At 43.9% G+C, this 24187-nt stretch overlaps 1 protein-coding gene across 2 annotated transcripts in view; it reads left to right on the top strand.

The window, feature by feature from the left end:
* Window positions 1-24187, top strand: part of LOC115168970 (agrin) — a 404724-nt gene that overhangs the window by 117809 nt on the left and 262728 nt on the right. For both annotated transcript variants that reach the window (XM_029724547.1, XM_029724548.1), the window contains exon 3: window positions 1605-1625. In XM_029724547.1, coding sequence (XP_029580407.1) covers window positions 1605-1625 — 21 coding nt within the window. The remainder of the gene's footprint in view (window positions 1-1604; window positions 1626-24187) is intronic.

The following is a 24187-nucleotide window of genomic DNA, read 5'->3' as shown; positions in this document are numbered from 1 at the left end:
ATACTGACTGTTACTTTTGATTTTGACCCCCCTTTGTTCAGGGACACATTATTACATTTCTGTTAGTCACATGTCTGTGGAACTTGTCTCAGTTGTTGAATCTTATGTTCATACAAATATTTACACATGTTAAGTTTGCTGAAAATAAAATGAACGCAGTTCTTTTTTTGGTGAGTTTATTTCCACCGGTCTAATGTCCATTGCTTGTGTTTCTTGGCCCAAGCAAGTCTTCTCTTCTCATTCGTGTCCTTTAGTAGTGTTTTTTTTGCAGCAATTTGACCGTGAAGGCCTGATTCACGTAGTCTCCTCAGAACAGTTGATGTTGAGTTGTGTCTGTTACTTGAAATCTGTGAAGCATTTATTTGGGCTGCAATCTGAGATGCAGTTAGCTCTAATGAACTTATCCTCTGCAACAGAGGTAAATCTTCCGGATTGACTGATCTTCATGTCTTAAAGTAATGATGGCCTGTCATTTCCCTTTGCTTATTTGAACTGTTCTTGCCATAATATGGTCTTGGTTTGTTACCAAATAGAGCCATCTTCTGTATACCACCCCTACCTTGTCACAACACAACTGACTGGCTCAAAGGCATTACAAAGGAAAGAAATTCCACAAATTAACTTTTAACAAGGCACACCTGTTAATTGAAAAGCATTCCATGAAGCTGGTTGAGAGAATGCCAAGAGTGTGCAAAGCTGTCATCAAGGCAAAGGTTGTCTACTTTGAAGAAACTCAAATAAAAATATATTTTGGTTTACACTTTTTCGGGTTACTACATGATTCAATGTGTTATTTCTGTAAGGCTTGGGTGTAGTGGGTGAGGAGTCAGGTGCAGGAAGCAAAGAATACAGGGTAGTGTTTTTTTAATGAACACAACGGCGAACACACGCCACCCCACAGCGATCCAGAGCGCACACAAAACCAAAGTGCCCCAAACACAGGGGACAGAAAATAGTCGGCGCAAAACACGCACTAGCACCATAAACACAATGAGCGTGTACATAAGCAACACACAGATCAATAATCCCGCACACAGAGCAGGCGGGCCTACTGGCTAAAATAGCCCAGCGAATCAGCCCAACACAAAAACAGGTGCAAACAATAAATGGAAAGGGGGAAAAAGGGAATCAGTGGCAGCTAGTAGGCCGGTGACGACGACCGCCGAGCGCCACCCGAGCAGGAGGGGGAGCTACCTCCGGTAGGAGTCGTGACAATTTCATAGTTGTGATGTCTTAACTATTATTATACAATGTAGAAAATAGTAAAACTAAAGAAAAACACTTGAATGAGTAGGTGTGTTCAAACCTTTGACTGGTCCTGTGTATATTCCAATTTTTTTTTTACTTTGACATGAAAGCAGGATCTCGCATTTCCAATGTTGACATGGGGTTGTTGACTTGTAAAGGTGTGCGTTTATGCTTGTCCATCAACCCTGTACACCTCCTCTGACCTTTCTGCTTCTCCCTGTCACTGTGTTACTCAAATATCCTATACTCATCTGCCCCTTTTCATTCCAGTGTCTAAAATGGTGCCTAATTCTAGTACTTACTGATTTTGTCTTTTGTCTTCTCTTTTCTCTTCCCCCTCTCTTTGCCATCAGAAGATCGTAGAATGATCAATGCAGGTAAGTTATGCTCTGCTAACTTTCTTTACCAGCTACTATCCTCTTGCCTGAAAGGGGGATCGGTCACACATGAATGCCATCTTCATAATGCATAACAAGCACATGTCAGTGTTTCCGCTATATTCATTTAGCAGTGGTGGCAAAATGTGTTCAAATGCAGGACACTAGCTTTAAAACTGGAAAAATGTACCTCCGCCCCATGACAAAATGTGTAGAATTGCAGGGGAAAAATTGTATGTGGCCCTATGCTAACTTTACCATCGCTGCTGAAAAAAATCATTGGGGTAACACTGCATTTATTTAACCAGAATATTTTCCAGGAACAGAAAAAACAGTTTGGGTATTTTAGTTTGGCATCATCTCGTAATAGCATAAAATAGGCATATCTTAACAAGACGACAGTACAGTGATTTCCCAGAAAAGACATGACAATTTCTTCTGCCCTTTATTTCTCAATCATAACCCTAGCTCCATTATAGAAGAAATTGCCAGTTCCATCAAAGGTGGTCATGTGAGAAAGACTGTGTTTGAAAAAGGCAGCGTAATAATTGTCCCTCTCTCTCTCCTTATAAAATGTTCTCATTTTAAATGGGCCAGGGCCTAATTGAAAATGACCGTTAATGAGTGTGTGAAAAGACCAATGCCTTCTCCACACACACAACCTGCCACTGAGTGCCCCCTTCAGTCAAGCTATCGTCCCTGCTTTTTCCTAATGGGAATGAACATTTTTCAGCCTGGGAGAGTCAAGGAATGGACAAAAGGATGGAGGAAAGTCATGGGAGGGACAGGAGAAAGGGGGACCTGTGAGAGGAAAGTGTGTGTGAGTGTGTGCATGTGTGTAGCAATGCAATCTTAAAGGAATACACAACCCTGTGTGTGTGTGTGTGTGTGTGTGTGTGTGTGTGTGTGTGTGTGTGTGTGTGTGTGTGTGTGTGTGTGTGTGTGTGTGTGTGTGTGTGTGTGTGCACGCTTGTTCTCAAATGAGGTGGAGGCTCTCAGACTAGGGGGACAACAGAGGTCAGGGTCGTGGAGGTGTGCTGTGTCTAACCAACCCTTCAGACCCTTCCAGAACCTCACACCTGCTGCCGCGTTTGTCCGGGGACCTCATTAGCCGTTCTCCCCAAGCAACCAGATACAAAAAAACACCTGGAGGTTGGAATGCAACACGTACCCGTGTAGAATGTAGCAGAATGTATGTTGTCTTGGTATAGCTTTTATTCCTATTGGAGGAATGCAATTATGATGGCAGTCAGCAATGACATAAATATTTGTGACATATAGGATGAGGATAAAGGATATATAGGATATAGGACCAGGATATCGGAATGCTTCTCTATCGCACATTACTTTTTCCACTTTCTTATCTCTACATCCATGGCTGACATCATTTGTTCTTTTGAGGTATTTTCCCCCCTTTTTTGACCATTGTAGGAGTGTCTGGTCACAGAACACTGCTTTGTGTTCTTTTCACCTGCATTGGAAGATGGATCCCTCAAAGCCCAAGTAGAAGATTGATAAAACATTGTGGTATCAGCTGCGTGGGTCTGCTGGCAGACGGACCCCCATTGGGAAAAGGAATGCCAAGTCAGTTGCACAACTGAATGCATTCAACCGAATTGTGTCTTCCGCATTTAACCCAACGCCTCTGAATCAGAGAAGTGTGGGGGGCTGCCTTAATCGACGTCCATGTCATCGGCGCCTGGGGAGCAGTTGTTGTGAGGGTTAACTAGGCCGATGTAATTTAGCTAGCCATGTCAAAGCAGTGCCATTACAAATGCACACTGGTGAAGATTGCATGCGTTTTGAAGAGGGGGATACTGAGGGCTTACCGTGTCTCGGCCAGAGAAGCAAGATGGAAATGTAGAGAACAATGTCAAATCTCTCTTTCCTCCGCTCCAGCAATCACCACATCTCTGGGCTGAAACACCATTAACAGCTTTTTAATGTGACTTTCCAAACACTGGAGAAAGCAATTTATTTGGCAGCATTTTTTGTTGTTGTTGTGAATCACTTTGCTCACTAGCCACAACACAGCTGAGTTTAGCCATTGTTCAAGTATTGAGCTCTGCTTTCAGGGCAACAACTGTCAGTCACAAGTGTTTGACCTTGATGGATTGCGAGCTTACAGAACAGGGCTGCAGGCAGCTGAGCGAAAATGAAAGAAAGCTTAACATCCAGAGGACCTATCATCCTTTCTCTACCTTCTCTGCCTTTATATCTGCTGCTAAAGCCACTTCCTATCACTCTAAAATGCAAGCTTCTGCCTCTAACACTAGGAAACTATTTTCCACCTGCTCTTCCCTCCTTAATCCTCCAACACCTCCCTCCTCCCTCTCTGCGGACGACTTTGAAAAGAGGTTTGATGACATCCGCTGCTCATTCACTAAGCCTATTATTGATGTGATACCAGGCCAAGTATCACGATACAATGGCGGCAAAAATCAGTGGCCTAGCATCCCGTTTGCACTGTTTGTTCCCGTTTTCTAAGTGTTATGGACATGTGCTACACAAAAAACCTGCCACTGATATTTACACATATTGAATTTCACTTCACACTGTTCACTATATAATACAATATTGCCTCGAATGGCTAATTTGCTCATATTTGCAAAGTCCTACCTGTGATTTGGCTGTAGAAATGGGAGGAAAGAATATACATGCATAACGGTCTTCATCTCATTGTGGCAGTAAGGGGAAAACACTACATGACACCTTCTACTATTCAGTTAACACACAGACTCTCCCTCCCTTATACACTATCTCTGTCGCCCTCTCTCTCATAAACACACACCACTCTCTCCCAAACATACACACACTACTCCCAATTTGAAAAACGTTAGACACCAAACAGAATGTAAGGAGCACCAGAAAGAGAGAGATTTTTGATATAGTCAGCTTATTTGAATCCTACCTTTGAAGCACATTTCATGAGTAACAGACCCTGTTCCTTTTTTCATGTGCCAATCAAATTTGCCTAGACCTACTGACAAGTCAGAAGGTTGTTAGCTTGCTAGGTAGCATGACTGAACAACGTTGTTTGTTATCAAACCAATAATTAGTGACCCGGGATTAGTTTAAAACGACCCGCAACGTGGTTTGTGAAATTATAAAAAATCTGTGCGGAATCCCGCAGGAAGAAATGAAGGTAGGTGCGGTTATCTTTGATCTTTTTGAGCCAGTGACAAGCCATTTTCCTTGCTGTAAAGCTGCATGCCTGTAGCGAAGCTGTTTTTCCTCTCTGACACTGCTGCGTGACAGCGGACTTGCAAAGCCTATACTCAGACGGGCCTGTGTCCTTGGATGAAATTATATACAATGTATCAACTTTGCTCGCTCTGTGCACTGCTTCAAAGTATCAAATGTAACAACAGAAGACTGATCAGGGTCTCCATCCCCGCTCGCCATCAAGGCTAAATTATATTTTAAAAACTGATGGAGGAATAGATGTGCAGGAAGAGCGGAGAGAGAGAAGCAGGTGAGTGATGGCTGGTAGGGGATGTGGTTGGCTGATCACAACTGCCACACGTGATATGCGCGTGAAAGTGAAGTGGACATTATTGGACCAGTGCACACAAGAGACTAGTTGCTGTTGCTTAAACATTTTCCTGAACTTATAAACAACCGACTTTATACAATTTTTAAAACCGGAGCCAGCAGTTCTTTAGATCGGTATGGCTGAAAATGTTGGCAGTGTCATAAGAAACGGCACTACGGTATTCTTAAATATTGTTATCATAAGTATCATGACGTTTTGGTACCGTGATATTATTGTGGTACCATGGTATGCCGTACATTACTACAGCCTATTGAGTCCACTGATCCCACTCACACAGAACTACCCTACGCCTTGACCGCTTGCTCTCCTCTCTCTCCAGATGAAATCCTGTCACTAGTGAAGTCCGGCCACCCGACAACCAACCCCATCCCCTCCTCCCTTCTCCCATTCCTCATCAGCTCATCCTTGACCACTGGCTGCCTCCCCTCTGACTTCAAAATGGCCCGAGCCGCTCCCCTCCTTAAGAAACCAATACTCGACTCCTCTGACGTCAAAAACGACATACCGGTGTCCCTTATTTCCTTCCTTTTAAAAACACTTGAACATGTCTCTGACCAACTCTCTCTCTATTTCTATCAGAACACTCTTGGACACTCTTGGATTGCATCCTACCTGGCAGGCCACTCCTATCAGGTGACATGGAGAGGATCTGTGTCTGCACAACGTACTCTCACAACTGGTGTCATTCAGGGCTCGGTTCTAGGCCCTCTCCTCGTCTACCTATACACCATGACACTTGGCTTCGTCATATCCTCACATGGTCTCTCCAATCATTGCTATGCAGATGAGACGTGCTTCTACACCTGCATTGCTTGCTGTTTGGTGTTTTAGGCTGGGTTTCTGTACAGCACTTTGTGACATCAGCTGATGTAAGAAGGGCTTTATAAATACATTTGATTGATGACACTAAAGTACTAATCTCCTTCCACTATTCTGACACCCAGGTTGTGACACGCATCTCTGCATGCCTGGCAGATATCTCACCTTGGATGTTGGCCCACCACCTCAAGCTCAACCTCGACAAGACGGAGCTGCTCTTCCTCCCGGGAAGGCCAGCCCGCTCCAAAACCTCTCCATCAAGGTTGACAACCCCACAGTGTCCCCCTCCCAGAGTGCAAAGAACCTTACCATGACCTTGGACAGCACCCTGACATTCTCTGCAAACATCAAAGCAGTGACTCACTCCTTCAGGTTTATGCTCTACAACATCTGTAGATTACGGCCGTCACACAGGAAGCAGCGCAGGTCCTAATCCAGGCGCTTGTCATCTCCCTTCTGGACTACTGCAACTCACTGTTGGCTATGCTCCCTGCTTGTGCCATCAAACCCCCTGCAACTTAACCAGAACACTGAATCCTGCCCGGTGTTCAACCTTCCGAAGTTCTCTCATGTCACCCCGCTCCTCCACGCACTCCATTGGCTTCCAGTCAAAGCTCGCATCCACTACATGGTACTTGCCTACAGAACAGCAAGAGGAATTACCCCTCCCTACCTTCAGGCAATGCTCAAACCCTACACTCCAACCCAAGCACTCCATTCTGCCACCTCTGGTCTTTTGGCCCTCCCACCTCCTACTGGAGGGTACGGGAGTGTAGCTCCTGCTCAGCCCGGTCCAAGCTCTTCTCTGTCCTGGCACCCCAATGTTGGAACCAGCTTCCCCCTCAAGCTAGGACAGAAGAGTCCCTGCCTATATTCTGAAAAGTTCTGAAACCCTCCTTCTTCAAAGAGTATCTTACTAGCTCTGACCTTGCTGATAGCTACTTTTTTGAGGAAAATATACTTAGTATGACTCTGATATGTGGCTGTCCTACCTAGCTATCTTAAGATGAATGCACTAACTGTAAGTCACTCTGGATAAGAGCTTTTGAAAAATGACTTAAATGTAATGGATACATTTAGGCAATGGCCTTATCATTATTATCTAACCAGTAGGTTCAACCAGTAGGTTCCATCCAGGTCAAACTTTTCAAGGCCAAAAAAAGTAGCTTCAGTTTAATACAGTCTGAGTCATGTAATAGGCCTATTCCATTCCTAAGGTCCACAGAACAACCCACTGCTGCAAGCAGAAGGCTAAATGTAATATGTTTTATGAACTTATAACGAATTAGTCATAACTTGGTTTTAGTTACTGTACAATGAAGGGTTTGTTCCTTTAAAAAAAAAATTATTTAACCTTTATTTTATTAGGCAAGTCAGTTAGGAACAAATTCTTATTTACAGTGATGGCCTAACCCGGCCAAACACTCCCCTAACCGAGACGACACTGGGCCAATTGTGCACTGCCCTATGGGACTCCCGATGACGTCCGGTTGTGATACAGCCCGGGATCTAACCTGGGTCTGTAGTGACGCGTCTAGCACTGCGATGCAGTGCCATAGAACGCTGCGCCACTCGCGAGGCTCAGTATCAGTCCGAGAGTAATATTCCACATCAAGTAACTCATGCAGGCAGTAAAATCAGATTTTTTTTTTAAATGACAAAAAATACACCTTCCCGAACCGCGGGGACTGTGAAGATACACACAGGCACAGACACACACGCATGATAACATACACATTATACACACACAGTTACACATGTATTTTGTGTTGTAGCTACTGTATGTGATGATAGAGTAGTGGCCTGAGGGAGCACACTTAATGTGTTGTGAAATCCGTTGTGAAATGTAATGTTTTAATTTGATATAACTGCCTTCATTTTGTTGGACCCCAGGAAGAGCAGCTAATGGGATCCATAATAAATCCAAATACCAGAAGAAACAACATCATTATTCTAGAGTGTTATATGGTTACAGGGAGTCAATGGTATAACATAGACACAGTGAAGGGCAATGAAGACTTGTGCCAGAACTACAATGACGACGCCCAATTTTTATCACAAATGCCCCCAAGAATGTGTACCATCATTTTCAAAGCTTAATTTATTTTCCGATAAATCTTTCTCTGAAGTATTTCCAAGCCTTTAAAAACAGAGCCACTGTTTTATTTCCTCTACTAGTTGTGAGTACAGTGTTAAAGGGACGTACATGGGGAGACTGGCTACTTTAGGTTTGGCAGCATGGCGTGGTTGTTCTCTCCTCTCCCCCTTGTTGTTTGACCTCCTCCTGTCAGGTCAGTGCGAGGCCCCCAGCCCTCCCATGAGCTTGGCCTTGCAGTAGGTCAACAGGGAGCATCCATTTATCAGACCCTGGCTGCAACAGACAACATCCCAGCAGTGTGGCAAAGCTGAACCATTGTATAAGCTGATGCGCTTCCTGTGATTATCACGCTAACTCGCTAGCATCAAAAGTCAATAGCTAGCGTGCCATATACAGAGGTCTGTCTGTCCATAGGGGGGAGTGAGTTCACTGTGAGTTGAAAACCTCCACCGCTCTCTGATGTCAGTGACTTGTGTGCCTGTTTACATTCCATAGAATGGATAAGCCTGCAGTGCTGTGTAACCACCAGGGACTATGCTGTCCGTGGAGGCTGTTCTGGGATCAGGTGTGTGTTTGAAATGCTAGGGGTCCCCTTGTAGGCGGAGAGGGCTAGGCTGGTGGAGATCCAATGTGTTCAACATGTGTCGTCTATGGCTTTCTGTTTATTTCTAGTCCTGGACGAACCTCATGTACAGAGGTCAGTCATTTGGAATGTGTTTTTTGAGTGTGTGTGTGTGTGTGTGTCAGGGTTTCCATTAGGAAAAAACACTATTCCTTGTGTTTATGTTGTATATGCAAAACTTTATATCCTATTGTTTTACTGGTTCTAATTCTCAGAGTAAAAAATTCTATTTGAAATTTCAGAATAGTCCCATAACGTTGGCGCTGTGCAACTTCATCAACAAGCTGGCAAACTATTGTTAGGTTCTAATTCTGAGTAAAAACTTACAAGACACTATGACAGCTCAAACCAAGTTTATTCTTCCCAGAGGATCAATACAGCTGCATTAGACAAGGACATATTCACACAAGCACTGATTTACATTTACATTTACATTTTAGTCATTTAGCAGACGCTCTTATCCAGAGCGACTTACAGTAGTGAATGCATACATTTCATAAATTTTTTTCCCATACTGATATTTAAACTTTTCTCCTAGGCTGAGTCTCCTCCTACACATCTGAACAAACATTGTACCTTTATTGCTAGGCAGGACACTAAGTGATACAGGCCATAAACTTTTCTTTCTCCCTTAACGTGACCTGACCTGACCTCGACCCTCTTCATCACTAATCCATGGCTCTCTCCCCTTATCAATGCCTGCCACGTGACCGCTTTCCCTGCACTCAGTACATTCCTAGCTTAATCATCACTAATCTCAGAGTAAGTTGCAAGTTAGTTGAAAAATGGCACCGAAAGAGATTGTCACCTCGCTTCGCGTTCTTAGGAAACTATGCAGTATTTAATATTTTTATGTATTATTTCTTACATTGTTAGCCCAGAAAATCTTAAGTGTTATTACATTCAGCCGGGAAAAACTATTGGATATAAGAGCAACGTCAACTTACCAACATAACGACCAGGAATACGACTTTCCCGAAGCGGATCCTCTGTTTGGACCACCCAGGACAATGGATCGGATCCCAGTAGGCGACTCAAAACAACAGCGCCGCAGAAGGGGCAGACGGAGCGGTCTTCTGGTCAGGCTCCATAGACGGGCATATCGCTTACCGCTCCCGAGTATACTACTCGCCAATGTCCAGTCTCTTGACAACAAGGTAGACAAAATTCGAGCAAGGGTTGCCTTTTAGAGAGACATCAGAGATTGTAGCATTCTCTGTTTCACGGAAACATGGCTCACTCGGGATATGTTATCGGAGTCGGTACACCCATCCGGTTTCTTCACGCATCACGCCGACAGAAACAAACATCTCTCTGGTAAGAAGAAGGGCGGGAGTGTATGCCTTATGATTAACGAGTCGTGGTGTGATCATAACAACATACAGGAACTCAAGTCCTTTTGTTCACCTGACCTACAATTCTTTACAATCAAATGCCGTCCGCATTATCTACCAAGAGAATTCTCTTCGATTATAATCCCAGCCGTGTATATCCCCCCCCAAGCAGACACCTCGACGGCCCTGAAAGAATTTCATTGGACTTTATGTAAACTGGAAACCACATATCCTGAGGCTGCATTTATTGTAGCTGGGGATTTTAACGAAGCTAATCTGAAAACAAGGCTCCCTAAATTTTATCAGCATATCGAATGCGCGACCCGGGCCTGAAGTATTCTGTATCATTGCTACTCTAATTTCCGCGATGCATACAAAGCCCTACTTCGCCCTCCTTTCAGCAAATCTGACCACGACTCCATTTTGTTGCACCCAGCCTATAGACAGAAACTAAAACAGGAAATGCCCGTGCTCAGGTTTGTTCAACACTGATCCAACCAATCGAATTCCAAGCTTCAAGATTGCTTCGATCACGTGGACTGGGATATGTTCCGGATAGCATCGAAAAACAACTTTGATGAATACGCTGATTGGGAGGGCGAGTTTATTAGCAAGTGCGTTGGTGATGTTGTACACACAGTGACTATTAAAACCTTCCCCAACCAGAAAATGTGGATTGATGGCAGCATTCACGCAAAACTGAAAACGCAAACTACTGCTTGTAATCATGGCAAGGCGACCGGAAACATGACCGAATACAAACAGTGTAGCTATTCCCTCCACAATACAAACAAACAAGCTAAGCGACAGTATAGAGACAAAGTAGAGTCGCAATTCAACAGCTCAGACACGAGACGTATGTGGCAGGGTCTACAGTCAATCCTGGATTACAAAAGAAAACCAGCCCCGTCGCAGACACGGACGTCTTGCTCCCAGACAAATTAAATAACTTCTTTGCTCGCTTTGAGGACAGTACAGTGCCACTGACACGCTACCAAAACCTGCGGGCTCTCCTTCACCACGGCCAACGTGAGTAAAACATTTAAACTTGTTAACCCTCGCAAGGCTGCCGGTCCAGACGGCATCCCTAGCCGCATCCTCAGAGCATGTGCAGACCAGCTGGCTGGTGTGTTTACGGACATATTCAATCAATCCCTATCCCAGTCTGCTGTTCCCACATGCTTCAAGAGGGCCACCAATGTTCCAGTTCCCAAGAAAGCTAAGGTAACTGAGCTAAATGACTATCGCCCCGTAACACTCACTTCCGTCATCATGAAGTGCTTTGAGAGACTAATCAAGGATCATATCACCTCCACCCTACCTGACACCCTAGACCCACTCCAATTTGCTTACCGCCCCAATGGGTCCACAGACGACGCAATCGCAATCACACTGCACACTGCCCTAACCCATCTGGACAAGAGAAATACCTATGTAAGAATGCTGTTCATCAATTACAGCATTACAGCATTTAACACTATAGTACCATCCAAACTCACCCTGTGCAACTGGGTCCTGGACTTCCTGGCGGGTCGCCTCCAGGTGGTGAGGGTAGGAAACAACATCTCCATATATTTTTATGTACATATTCTTATTCATTCCTTTACACTTGTGGGTGTATAAGGTAGATGTTGTGAAATTGTTAGAATACTTGTTAGATATTACTTCACGGTCGGAACTAGAATCACAAGCATTTCGCTACACTCGCATTAACATCTGCTAACCATGTGTATGTGACCAATAACATTTGATTTGATTTGATCCATGGCTCTCTCCCCTCATCAATGCCTGCCACATGCGATCGCTTCCCTTCACTCAGTACATTCCAAGCTTAATTGCACACACTATATACCTTCCTCCTACAGATAACCATTAACTTCTGGTGTAGACCCTCTAACCCTAAGCACTCAATATTTCAATAGGATCCCTGATATAATGTAAACGGTATACATTACCCTCTCTACACCTGTGACATGAATAAGTATATGTCATATTTTCAGAACCCAACAGTTGTTATGACATGTATTATCTGAATTAGGCCCACAGAATTATGCCTACGGAGGAGCGGCTTCTATAGAGGAACTTTGAATGTCTTTGAACTTCCGAGAGTTGGCTCAAAGCTGCAATATGTAACTTTTTGGGTGACCCAAACAAATTCACAAAGAAATATGAGTTATAGATCTGTCATTCTCATTGAAAGCAAGTCTAAGAAGCAGTAGATCTGTTCTATGTGCACTATTTCTATGCTTCCTTTTCTTCAGTTTAGTTTTGCATCTTTTACTTTCGGTTCTGTACACCAGCTTCAAACAATTGAAAATGCAATATTTTTGGTTGTGGAAAATATATTTCACAGCGGTTTATATGGTACAATGTTTCTCTACACTATACTTGCTTGTTTTGTCACATAAACTTGAATTAGCAGAACTATTAGAATTTTTAGCAACCAGGAAATGGCAGAGCAATTTCTGCACATTGCACTTTTAACTTTAGCTAGCTAACAAGCTTGTGTGTGCAGAGTGGCACCAGAATTAAAAACACATCTTACCTTTTTGTAGTAATAAATCCAATGTGAAACATGTTAACTATAGTATCCTTTACTAGCATTGAAAAAGTTAATCCATTCTTCTCTAATTAAAATTCCTAATTTATGAATTATGCTTGTAACGTTAGTAGCCTACACACGCACACACACTGGCAAAGATTTTCATCTGGCAGGCAGACACTGGAATACATTTCTGAGTGACAGAGTGGGAGCAGCTTGAGGCTGGCTGTGGTTGAGTTGTGCATCAGGACGAGTCGGTAGGTGTTAAAGGAATTTTATATCTTTGATGATAATAATCAATAATCAATTCGCCTTGACTAATGCCCAAGGTTTGTAAGACAATGGGTTAAAATAATTAGGCAAGGACTCAGCTTTCTGCAAAAAGTATCTGTAGCTTTTATTCAGAGAACGTTCTGAGGTCAGGATAACAAAACAGTCATTATATAGTTCTTGCTTTCTTACGCACATGCATTTACACACACTGTTGGTGACCTGCTTCCCCCACAAACTTCTCACACTCTTTATCACTATCCCGAGCTCGCCTGTTCCTTTCCCTCAAGGTTAGAAATGCTTTGAAGCTTTTACTCCCAGGACCATCTGTCTCCTGGTGTCCCTCGTAATTGCATATACACATTTCTTTCCCTATCCCATGGTTCCTGGACTTTCCAGAACTAATCAAACTTATCTATCCCTACATTGATCATTACATTGATTATTCATTAACCATTCTGTATGACTAATAATTCATCATGGTTTATTGATTCATTTACCTTTATTAGATAATTCTCTTATCAGTAGGGCACTCAGATGGACTAATCAGTCCTATCTTGTCACTCTGACTGATGTCAGCTGTCAATGTCACTGCATTTTGAAGTGGTTCATGATGTCCGTTCATAAGCTTTTATGAACTGTTAAGAGATAGCTGCATTATAGCAAAGCAGCACTTGAAACACACAGCACAAATACAACCCTCTCATAGTCACTGCTCTGCTCTGCCCGGCTCATTTTCTTTATTGGGTCAAGTGTTTGGCTGTTTAGACTCCCTCTCAATTATAGTACCAACTCTTAATGCAATTCTCTCTCTCTTTCTCTTCGCTATTATTTGGAAGCCTTTGAGGTTTAATAGAGCACAACGATAGTATTTTTCTCCACTCGATATCCAAGCCTGGCCAGTGAGCCTATGTAATCTGGGACAGAGCTATTCTGTGGGTCTATTGCCCTCTGATGGCTGCTAGCAGCACTGGTCTCCTCTGTAGCACAGCCAAACTGATCTGGGTTCAGCTTTTAGAAAGGGAAAGCGGTAATCCTAGTCAGGTAATGTGTTTTTGATCATCTGGCATACAGACAGCAGCCAGTTCAGGTTGAGTCAGGTAGATAGTGGTCTCTAGTGACAGCCTTAACGGATTTGGTTCTGGGTACCCTGATTAGGTAGATAGATTGAACTATGCACAACAACCATGGTTTTGATTTGTTGTTAATTATGATTGCCCTTCGTGATTACACACTGTGGGTAAACATGTTTGTTTTGTGTGGTGTTAGCTGGCTAAGAGTGAGAAATGTGGGCTTCAACTCTGGTTGATAACTATGTGTGTTGTGCCTGGCAGCCTCTCAAGAATTGGGGAATCTCCTTGTGATGTGTGCGCCGATGGGTACCATACATGCACCACAACCAGGTAGCCTAGGGGTTAGAGTGTTGGGCCAGTAACTGAAAGGTTGCTAGATCGAATCCCCGAGCTGACAAGGTAAAAATCTGTTGTTCTGCCCCTGAACAAGGCAATTAACCCACTGTTCCTAGGCCGTCATTGTAAATAAGAATTTGGTCTTAACTGTCTTGTCTAGTTAAATAAAGGTTAAATAAAAAATACAAGGTTTTGATTAGTTGTTAATAGAAAATGCTTGTCTGATTACCCACTTTGGAAATTAATAGGACCTGAGCCCTAGGGCTTTATAAATACATTTGATTGATTGATTGATTTGGGTAAGCATGTTTGTTTTGTGTGGTATTAGTTGGCTAAGAACGATGAATGTTGAGACTAGGTGTTTGGTGCCTGGCTGCCTCTCAGAAGTGGGGAGAAGCATTGTTGTGACCAGTGACATGTGGTGAGGTCTGGGGCTGTCTCACACGCACACACACTCATAAACCAGATCTTTGCTACAGTGTTTATTGATATGACATGATCACAAAGATAACCTTCAAACAACCACATCCAACCGTCAAACAGCAGCAGGTAGGGGCGCAACCGTTCACATTCACAGGCCCTAATAGCTTGTGCCCCATGCAACTGCCCTGCACAAACAGGTGACTTTCAGCACCACAGACAGCGACCACAATGCCAGTGAGTAGGTCGAACGTTACTAGACAGAGCTACACACACTATACCTAGTAGTCAGCGCTACTAGTTTGAGATATATACTTACGCAATAGACATGTAAAGTATTAATAACAGACGGCGGTACTGTAAATAAACACTGGCACTTACGTTTACTTGTGAACAAAGGCCATCCCTCTATCCTACCGGGTAAAGACATCAGTGACTGAACTGTAAAACTCTTCCCCGTTGGCCCTCTGTTTTAAGTCTCTTGTTCTAGATGGGATGGAGACGAAGCCAAGGGATGAGAGTAGTCCTTGATCGATCCAGTTCTGACTGTGTATTTATCCATTTCAGCGCAGAAAATGTCCTCTCAACAGATGCTGCTGTGGTTGGTATAGCGAGGACCAGATGCAGTAACTTTGTCACCTCGGGGACTGTCTGAGTCAGGTCATTCTAGAACAAAAAGCTGAGGAGCTGTCCAGGTGATTTGTCTCATACCATTTGTGAACTTTACAATCTAACAAGATCAGCCTTAAGTATAACGAAATCGAATTTTGGCATATTTTGACAGACTTTTGTGACATTTTATTCATATTTCTTCAGTCCTCTAAGCCAAGGAAATTACGTTTACCAACGTGGTGTTACCTGGCTCTCATCTGAACATTGGTATTGTCCAGTATGTTGTAGTAGATTTGTGCCCTCTCCTTTCCGATCGTCAGTTTACTATGAGTTTTGCTTCCTGCCAAGTCCAATTAATTGCATTTCTGCTCAAATCGCTCATGGAAACTATCAGCCTTGTCACTGCCGTTCCAGTGCTTTCATTGTTGTCGCAGATACGGGTACGGCAGAAACCCATATCCATCGCTTTGTTCTGCAGAACACGGAAGAGCGTGTCTGTGTCATTGAAAACATGAGCAAAAAGCAAACACGGTGGTGTTCTTTAAATGGGTTGATAACAGTCTTTTTATTTCAGCAAAGGCATTTCATAGTTCCACATAGTTGCCCCTGGGCCTGTTTGATGAACTGACACTCATCGTTGCCACGAAATGCCAACTCCTGTTTACCTAGGTAGCATTACGTAGCATTAATTAGCTAGGTCTTTCAAAGTCTCACAGTTCTCTTTTACCTTTGCTTTGTGCATGCTGATGTTCAGTCACCATTGTTAATTCAATACCGGATCTCTCTGTGAACTGCCAAATATCTTAAGAGCTTTCTGGCTTTGGATGTGAGCCACAGATTTCTCATCCTTGTTCGGTGCTATAGGCAAGTTGTTCACGTTGCAGTAACTGGCTCTTGTCCACACACTGTCTCTGGTGGAAAACAGCAGGCAGGGCAAGCAGTAGTCGGCTGTTGGCAGCACAGATACAGAGCCAGTCTTTCCATTGATACCACTTAGATTGAAATTATCATGTTATTTTCTGTCGCTTCCTTTGATTTGGGTCCCTAAACTCAGGTGTTGGTCTTCCTTCTCTTATCACCCTCAGTTTTTCTAGAAAATACAATGTTTTAAACTGTTTGATGCAATATGTTAGCCATCCTGATCAGCTTACTTTAGCTACCAGTAAAACAAACGTAACCGCTAAAAGGCAGGAGATGACGTGTGTTGCCCATAGGCAGGAGCGAGCTCTGCCTTTCCTTCTGCCTATCCCATAACTTTTTTCATGCCAATACGCATGCACATTTATTATGAGTGCAATAAAAATGAATGGGACACTTTTGACACATGAAAGGCAGCGAGCTCTGGGCCTGCCTTTCGACGTCCGTTATCTGGCAGTATAAGGTAGAAACAGGCCAAGTCATGTCAATGCCTTGCATTGAGTTTGACACATGAAAGGCAGCGAGCTCTCGGCCTGACGTTCGTCGTCCGTTAGCTGGCAGTATAAGGTTGAAACACGCAAAGTCATGTCAATGCCTTGCATTGAGTTTGGCTTTTGAAGGGTGGGAGAAAGGTACAAGGCTGACTTTCCCCTGGCATCCTTGTGCATTTTGTATCAGATCACTGCAAATTTGTCAAGTACTAGTTCTCAAATTGATTTTCTCATGCAGAAAAAACATGAATATGATAAAATGATTTTATAAAATGTAAATTAATGTATTTTTCATTACTGTTCTTTTTTCATTCATTTTCTGCATACCCTGACCGCACGTCAATGGTCGTGACATTGGGTGTGCGTGTGCGTGCAGGACCACTGCCAGGCCTTTGGATGCCCTCACCTAACTTTGTCCTGCCGGATCTTGTTTGAATGAATCCCTTATACCAACACTGACTGTGTGTCTTGGTCTCCTTGCCTATTCCCTCTGCAGCAAGAAGCCGGCCGGCATTCTCACACCCTCCCATGACCACATGTTCATCTGCCCGTGTGAATACTACTGTGAATCGCTCACTTACTTTTCCCCGTCTATCTTGTTATTTCTTTCTCACTCATTCTCTCTTTTTGCTTGATAATTGGAGCCTCATTTCAAAGGTCTTTTCTTTCCTCAGGCGTGTGACTTAGAAGTCCATGTTCATCACGTCTGAAGGAGTTCTCTCCAATCCCTTTAAAGTGTGAAGATGTGGCATTTCTACACTGAACACAAATATAAACACAACATGTAAATTGTTGGTTGCATGTTACATGTGCTGAAGTTAAAGATCCCAGAAATGTTCCATATGTACAAAAAGGTTATTTCTCTCATTGTGTGAACATATTTGTTTACATCCATGTTAGTGAGCATTTCTGCTTTGCCAAGATAATCCATCCACCTGACAGGTGTAGAATATCAAGAAGCTGATTAAACAGCATGACCATTACACAGGTGCACCATATGCTGGGGACATTAAAAGGCCACTCTAAAATGTACAGTATTCTCACACAACAACATGCCACTGATATCAAAAGTTTTGAGGGAGCCCACAATTGGCATTCTGACTACAGGAATGTCCAACCGAGCAATTGCCAGATAATTGAAGGTTAATTTCTCTACCATAAGCCGCCTCCAAATTAGTTTTTGAGAATTTGGCAGTACATCCAACCGGCCTCACAACCGCAGGCCACGTGTATGGCGTTGTGTAGGCAAGTGCTTTGCTGATGTCAACGATGTGAACAGAGTGCCCCATGGTAGAGGTGGGGTTATGGTATGAGCAGACGTAAGCTACGGACAATGAACACAATGGCATTTTATCAATGGGAATTTGAATGCACAGAGCTACTGTGACGAGATCCTGAGGCCTATTGTTGTGCCATTCATCTGCCGCCGTCACCTTTCAGCCTGATAATGCACGGCCCCATGTCACAAGGATCTGTACACAATTCCTGGGAGCTGAAAATGTCCCATTGAGCATGTTTGTGATGCTCTGGATTGACAGGTACGACGGTGAGTTCCAGAGTTCGCCAATATCCAGCAACTTCGCACAGCCATTGAAGAGGAGTGGGACAACATTCCACAGGCCACAATCAACAGCCTGATTAACTCTATGTGAAGGAGATGTGTCACGCTGCATGAGGCAAATGGTGGTCACACCAGATACTGACTGGTTTTCTGATCCACGCCCTACCTTTGTTTTAAGGTATTTGTGACTTAACAGATGTGTGTCTGTATTCCTGTCATGTGAATTCTATAGATTAGGGCCTAATGTATTCATTTGAATTGAATGATTTCCTTATATGAACTGTAACTCAGTAGTCTTTAAAATTGTTGCATTTATATTTTGTTCAGTATATTTTATTTGTTTGGTAATGTTTGTTGTTTTTGGTGAAACATGACTTGTGCACTACATAATACGATTGCATACTAAGTAGTGTGCTTGTGTGGAACATCAGTGTCCTCCTTGTGACACTTCCGTTGGAGTGGCAGCTTGCCTAAATTGCACGGTGCTTTTCAAGATGTCCAGCAGAGGGAGGTGATGCATTGGCAGTGAAATGGATATGATCCTCTCCTCTAAGAGCCCCTAGTATCGATCTCTCCAATCCCTTTAAGGTGAGATCTAGAAAGCCCAAACCAAGACTAAATCTTTCCAGTGGGACATTAAGTGGGGTGGGGGGGGGGGCATCTGGTGTAGTGTGTGTAGCAGCCCCTCTCTTCTCTGTCTTCCACACCCCAGATTAAGAGACCACCCCATTTTCGACCCAGAAAATACCACCCCCCTTCCCTCTGCTACCCTCCACACACACCACCCCTTAGCCCCATAGCCCTCCGGCCCTGTGCCCCCCACCCCATCACCCCTTAATTGCACATATCGCCCCCATTTCCTCCCCATGACGTCTGCCTGAGTCCCCTGGGAGAATAGGTTGAGGAGTCCATTTGCAGCTCTTGTCAGGGGGGGGGGGTTGGTGGTTGAAGTCAGAAGTTTACATACACCTTAGCCAAGTACATTTAAACTCAGTGTCACAATTCCTGACATTTAATCCGAGTAAAAATTCCGTCTTGAGTCAGTTAGGATCACCACTTTATTTTAAGAATGTGAAGTGACAGAATAATAGTAGAGAGTAGATTTATTTTAGCTTTCATTTCTTTCATCACATTCTCAGTGGGTCAGAAGTTTACATACACCCAATTAGTATTTGGTAGCTTTGCCTTTAAATTGTTTAACTTAGGCCAAACGTTTCGGGTAGTCTTCCACAAGCTTCCCACAATAAGTTGGGTGAATTTTGGCCCATTTCTCCAGACAGAGCTGGTGTCAGGTTTGTCAGGTTTGTAAGCCTCCTTGCTCGCACACGCTTTTTCAGTTCTGCCCACAAATGTTCGATAGGATTGAGGTCAGGGCTTTGTGATGGCTACTCCAATACCTTGACTTTGTTGTCCTTAAGCCATTTTGCCACAACTTTGGAAGTATGCTTGGGGTCATTGTCTATTTGGAAGACCCATTTGCGACCATGTTTTAACTTTCTGACTGATGTCTTGAGATGTTGCTTCAATATATCCACATCATTTTCCTCCTTCATGATGCCATCTATTTTGTGAAGTGCACCAGTCGCTCCTGCAGCAAAGCACCCCCACAAGATGATGCTGCCACCCCTGTGCTTCACGGTTGGGATGGTGTTCATCGGCTTGCAAGTCTCCCCCTTTTTCCTCCAAACATGACGATGGTCATTATGGCCAAACAGTTCTACAGTTCAGATCTTTGTTTCCCAATGTGCAGTTGCAAACCGTAGTCTGGCTTTTTTATGGTGGTTTTGGAGCAGTGGCTTCTTCCTTGCTGAGCGGCCTTTCAGGTTATGTCGATATAGGACTCGTTTTACTGTGGATATAGATACTTTTGTACCTGTTTCCTCCAGCATCTTCACAAGGTCCTTTCCTGTTGTTCTGAAATTGATTTGCACTTTTCGCACTAAAGTACGTTCATCTCTAGGAGACAGAACACGTCTCCTTCCTGAGCGGTATGACGGCTGCGTGGTCCCTTGGTGTTTATACTTGCGTACTATTGTTTGTACAGATGAACGTGGTACCTTCAGGTGTTTGGAAAATGCTCCCAAGGATGAACCAGACTTGTGAAGGTCTACAATTTTTTTTCTGAGGTCTTGGCTGATTTCTTTTGATTTTCCTGTGATGTCAAGCAAAGAGGCACTGAGTTTAAAGGTAGGCCTTGAAATACATCCACAGGTACACCTCCAATTGACTCAAATTATGTCAATTAGCCTATCAGAAGCTTCTAAAGCCATGACATCATTTTCTGGAATTCCAAGCTGTTTAAAGGCACAGTCAACTTAGTGTATGGAATTGTGATACAGTGAATTATAATTGAAATAATCTGTCTGTAAACAATTGTTGGAAAAATTACTTCATGCACAAAGTACATGTCCTAACCGACTTGCCAAAACTATAGGTGGTTAACAAGAAATTTGTGGAGTGGTTTAAAAACAACTTTTAATGGCTCCAACCTAAGTGTATGTAAACTTCCGACTTCAACTGTATGAGTGATGCGTGTCACTCCGGGCTGAGGAGCGTCGCTGGAGGCTCAGGGCTGAGGAGCGTCGCTGGAGGCTCAGGGCTGAGGAGCGTCGCTGGAGGCCCAGGGCTGAGGAGCGTCGCTGGAGGCTCAGGAGCATCGCTGGAGGCCTCCTGCCTGGAGTTGGGCCCGCACTCCCCGAACTGGGGAGACTTACAGGAGATTGGGTGCGCAGATCGGGCACGGGGCACACTGGGCCGTGGAGGCGCACCGGCGGTCTGGAACTCAGGGCTGGCACACCCCGTCCTGGCTGAGTGGTCACTGTAGACCGGCACAGGCGGAGCGCTGGCACAGGGCGAACTGGGCTGTGCTGGAGAGTGAGGGCTGCCATGCGTAGAGCAGGCGCAGGGTAAGCTGGACTGAGGAGACGTACTGGCGGCCTAGAACTCAGGGCTGGCACACCCTGTCCTGGCTGAGTGGTCCCTGTAGCCCGGCACGGGCGGAGCGCTGGCACAGGGCAAACTGGGCTGTGCTGGAGAGTGAGGGCTGCTGTGCGTAGAGCAGGCGCAGGGTAAGCTGGACCGAGGAGATGCACTGGTGGCCAGATGCGCTGCGCCGGCGCACTTCTCCCTGGCTGCCGGCCAACTCTCGCCCGGCAACGCTGCGGAGCCCTTATTGGCCGCACCGGACTGTGCGTGTGTATGGGCGACACCGTGCGCATTTCTGCATAGCTTGGTGCTCTCCTCGTCACCCGCTCCCCACGGTAAGGACGGGGAGTTGGCTCAGGACTCCACCCTGACTCTGCCCAACTCCCCGTGTGCCCCCCCAATTTTTTTTGGGGGGGGCTGCCTCTCACCTTTGGGCCTATACAGCGCCTCATAATAGCGTCGCTCTGCCTTTGCTGCCTCCAGTTCCTCCTTCGGTCGCCGGTACTCCCCAGCCTGCCTCCAGGGTCCCTTTCCATCTAAAATCTCCTCCCATGTCCACGACTCCAAATATTTCTCCTGCTCCTCCTTCTTCCGCTGCTTGGTCCTTTTTTGGTGGGTGGTTCTGTCATAGGCGTCGTAAGGATTGGACCAAGGCGCAGCGGGTAAAGTGCTCATCTTCTTAATTTATTAGAAATAACACTTAATAAACAAAAGAAACAAACGACGAAACAGTCCCATAAGGTGCACAGACTATACAGGAAATAACCACCCACAAAACACAAGTGAAACAAACCTCAACTAAATATGGCCTCCAATTAGAGTCAACGACAACCAGCTGCCTCTAATTGGAGGTCCTACCAAAAACCCAACATAGAAATAGAAAACTAGATTTAAACATAGAAATAGAAAACATAGAACCTAAAGCAAAAACACCGAAACACACAAAAAAAACACCCCCTGCCACGCCCTGACCAAACTAAAATGACAAATAACCCCTTTTACTGGTCAGGACGTGACACATCATGTCATAGACAATTGATTAAAGAGAAAATCCACTGGCGGCACTGAGTTTCGTGCAAACACAAAACCAAACAATTAAACATAGAAGAAGTGGTGTAAAGTACTTCAGTAAAACTACTTTAAATGACTACTTAAGTCGTTTTTGGGGGGTATTTGTACTTTACTATTTATATTTTTGACTAATTTAACTTCACTTCATTCCTAAAGAAAATTTTCCCTGACACCCAAACGTACTAAGCATTCATTTTGAATGCTTAGCAGAACAGGAAAATGATCCAATTCATATACTTCTCAAGAGAACATCCCTGGTCATCCCTACTGCCTCTGATCTGGAGGACTCACTAAACAGAGAACATCCCTGGTCATCCCTACTGCCTCTGATCTGGAGAACTCACTAAACAGAGAACATCCCTGGTCATCCCTACTGCCTCTGATCTGGCGGACTCACTAAACACGAAATTGTGTTTGAGTGTTGGAGAGTGCCCCTGGCTATCCGTAAATTAAAAAAACACATGAAAATTGTGCCATCTGGTTGGCTTAATATAAGGAATATTAAATGATTTACTTTTGATACTTAAGTATATTTAAGCAATTACATTTGCTTTTGATACTTAATAAGTATTTTTAAAACAAAATATATTTTTACTTTAACTCACGTAGTATTTTACTGGGTGACTCACTTTTGCTTGAGTAATTTTCTGTGAAGGTACATTTACTTTTACTCAAGTATGACAATTGGATACTTTTTCCACCACTGCGTATAAGCTGGAAATGTATTGTTTTGTTTAAAAAAAACGATTTCACTTGACTCATTAATGTCTTTGTGAGTAATTTGGAAATGGCTTGTGAAATCTTGAGTTATACATTTACATTTTCCATAAGTCTGTTCCTCCATTATTTCGCGAAATTAAGCATTAATCAATTGTAAGGCAAATTGAATAAATTGGTTTGGGGATTTATTTAGCTGTGTACCTTATGAGGTGACTGTCCCCCGTGGTAAGCCCATTCCAAAATAGATTATGGTGCTCTAATTATATATTTGCATCCTGGCTAAACCTTGAAACCAAGTGAACGTATTTTTTTTATCCCCCTTTCAATGTCATCTTCATTCTAATCCTTTTCCCTTTTCCTTTAATGGCAGTAAATGTAACGAGGAAACATTGTTATCGGGCTCTTTCTATTACTATGTACACTCTAGGCTAAACGATTGTGTACTCAAAGCAAAAATGTTCTCGCTCGCTTTCTGTTGGAATATTAAACAGGCGTCTGTTAAAGAGACATTATTGTGACTTCCTCGTCATGTAGAAGTTCGGGAAGAAGAGGAGTGAATAAAATAGAGAAGAATGGGAAAAAAATCTATTTAGGGCCTATGGTGTTTGGATGGAGGGAGGCGGGTGGGTGAGAGAGAGTGAGAAGGATGGAGGGAAATACTGTAAGGGGGCATGGGGATGGGGCGTAATTGGCACTTTTGTCTGTCTTGTCACATGCCTGTTTAATTGGCGTGCCGAGAGGTCAGTTTTAAAATGAGCAGGGATTTGTAGGGTGTGTGTGTGCGGTTTGTGCACATATTTGTGAGAGCACGTGTTTGTGTGGGGGTTTCACCGAGCCAAGCTTTGGTGTGTCTCTTGAGGACACCAGAGCATCAACTCATCAGCATAAAGCATTAAACATTTAGACTGACCTACAAAACATTGCAGCCCCTCACTCATCAGCACAGATCTCTGCCTGCATGCCTGCCTTGCTTGAGGAGGAGTACCCTCTTTTCATAATTACCAAACACCCACGCGTCTTTGCAATTATCAGCTCCATTTCTCTTGTTTTCTGTGGGATAATGAAGATGGAACGAGCCAACGTGGAGGGAGGGGGGTGTCATTCGCTACAATAGACAACATAATGCAATTTGGACAAGTGACAAACCTTATGCTTGATGGTGTGCTTTAGCCACCTTGAATCCAACAATGAATC

Source organism: Salmo trutta, chromosome 30 (assembly GCF_901001165.1).
Source record: "Salmo trutta chromosome 30, fSalTru1.1, whole genome shotgun sequence".
Taxonomy (NCBI): domain Eukaryota; kingdom Metazoa; phylum Chordata; class Actinopteri; order Salmoniformes; family Salmonidae; genus Salmo; species Salmo trutta.
The sequence above is the reverse complement of the archived record's forward strand: the minus strand, read 5'-3'. Positions and strand labels throughout refer to the sequence as shown.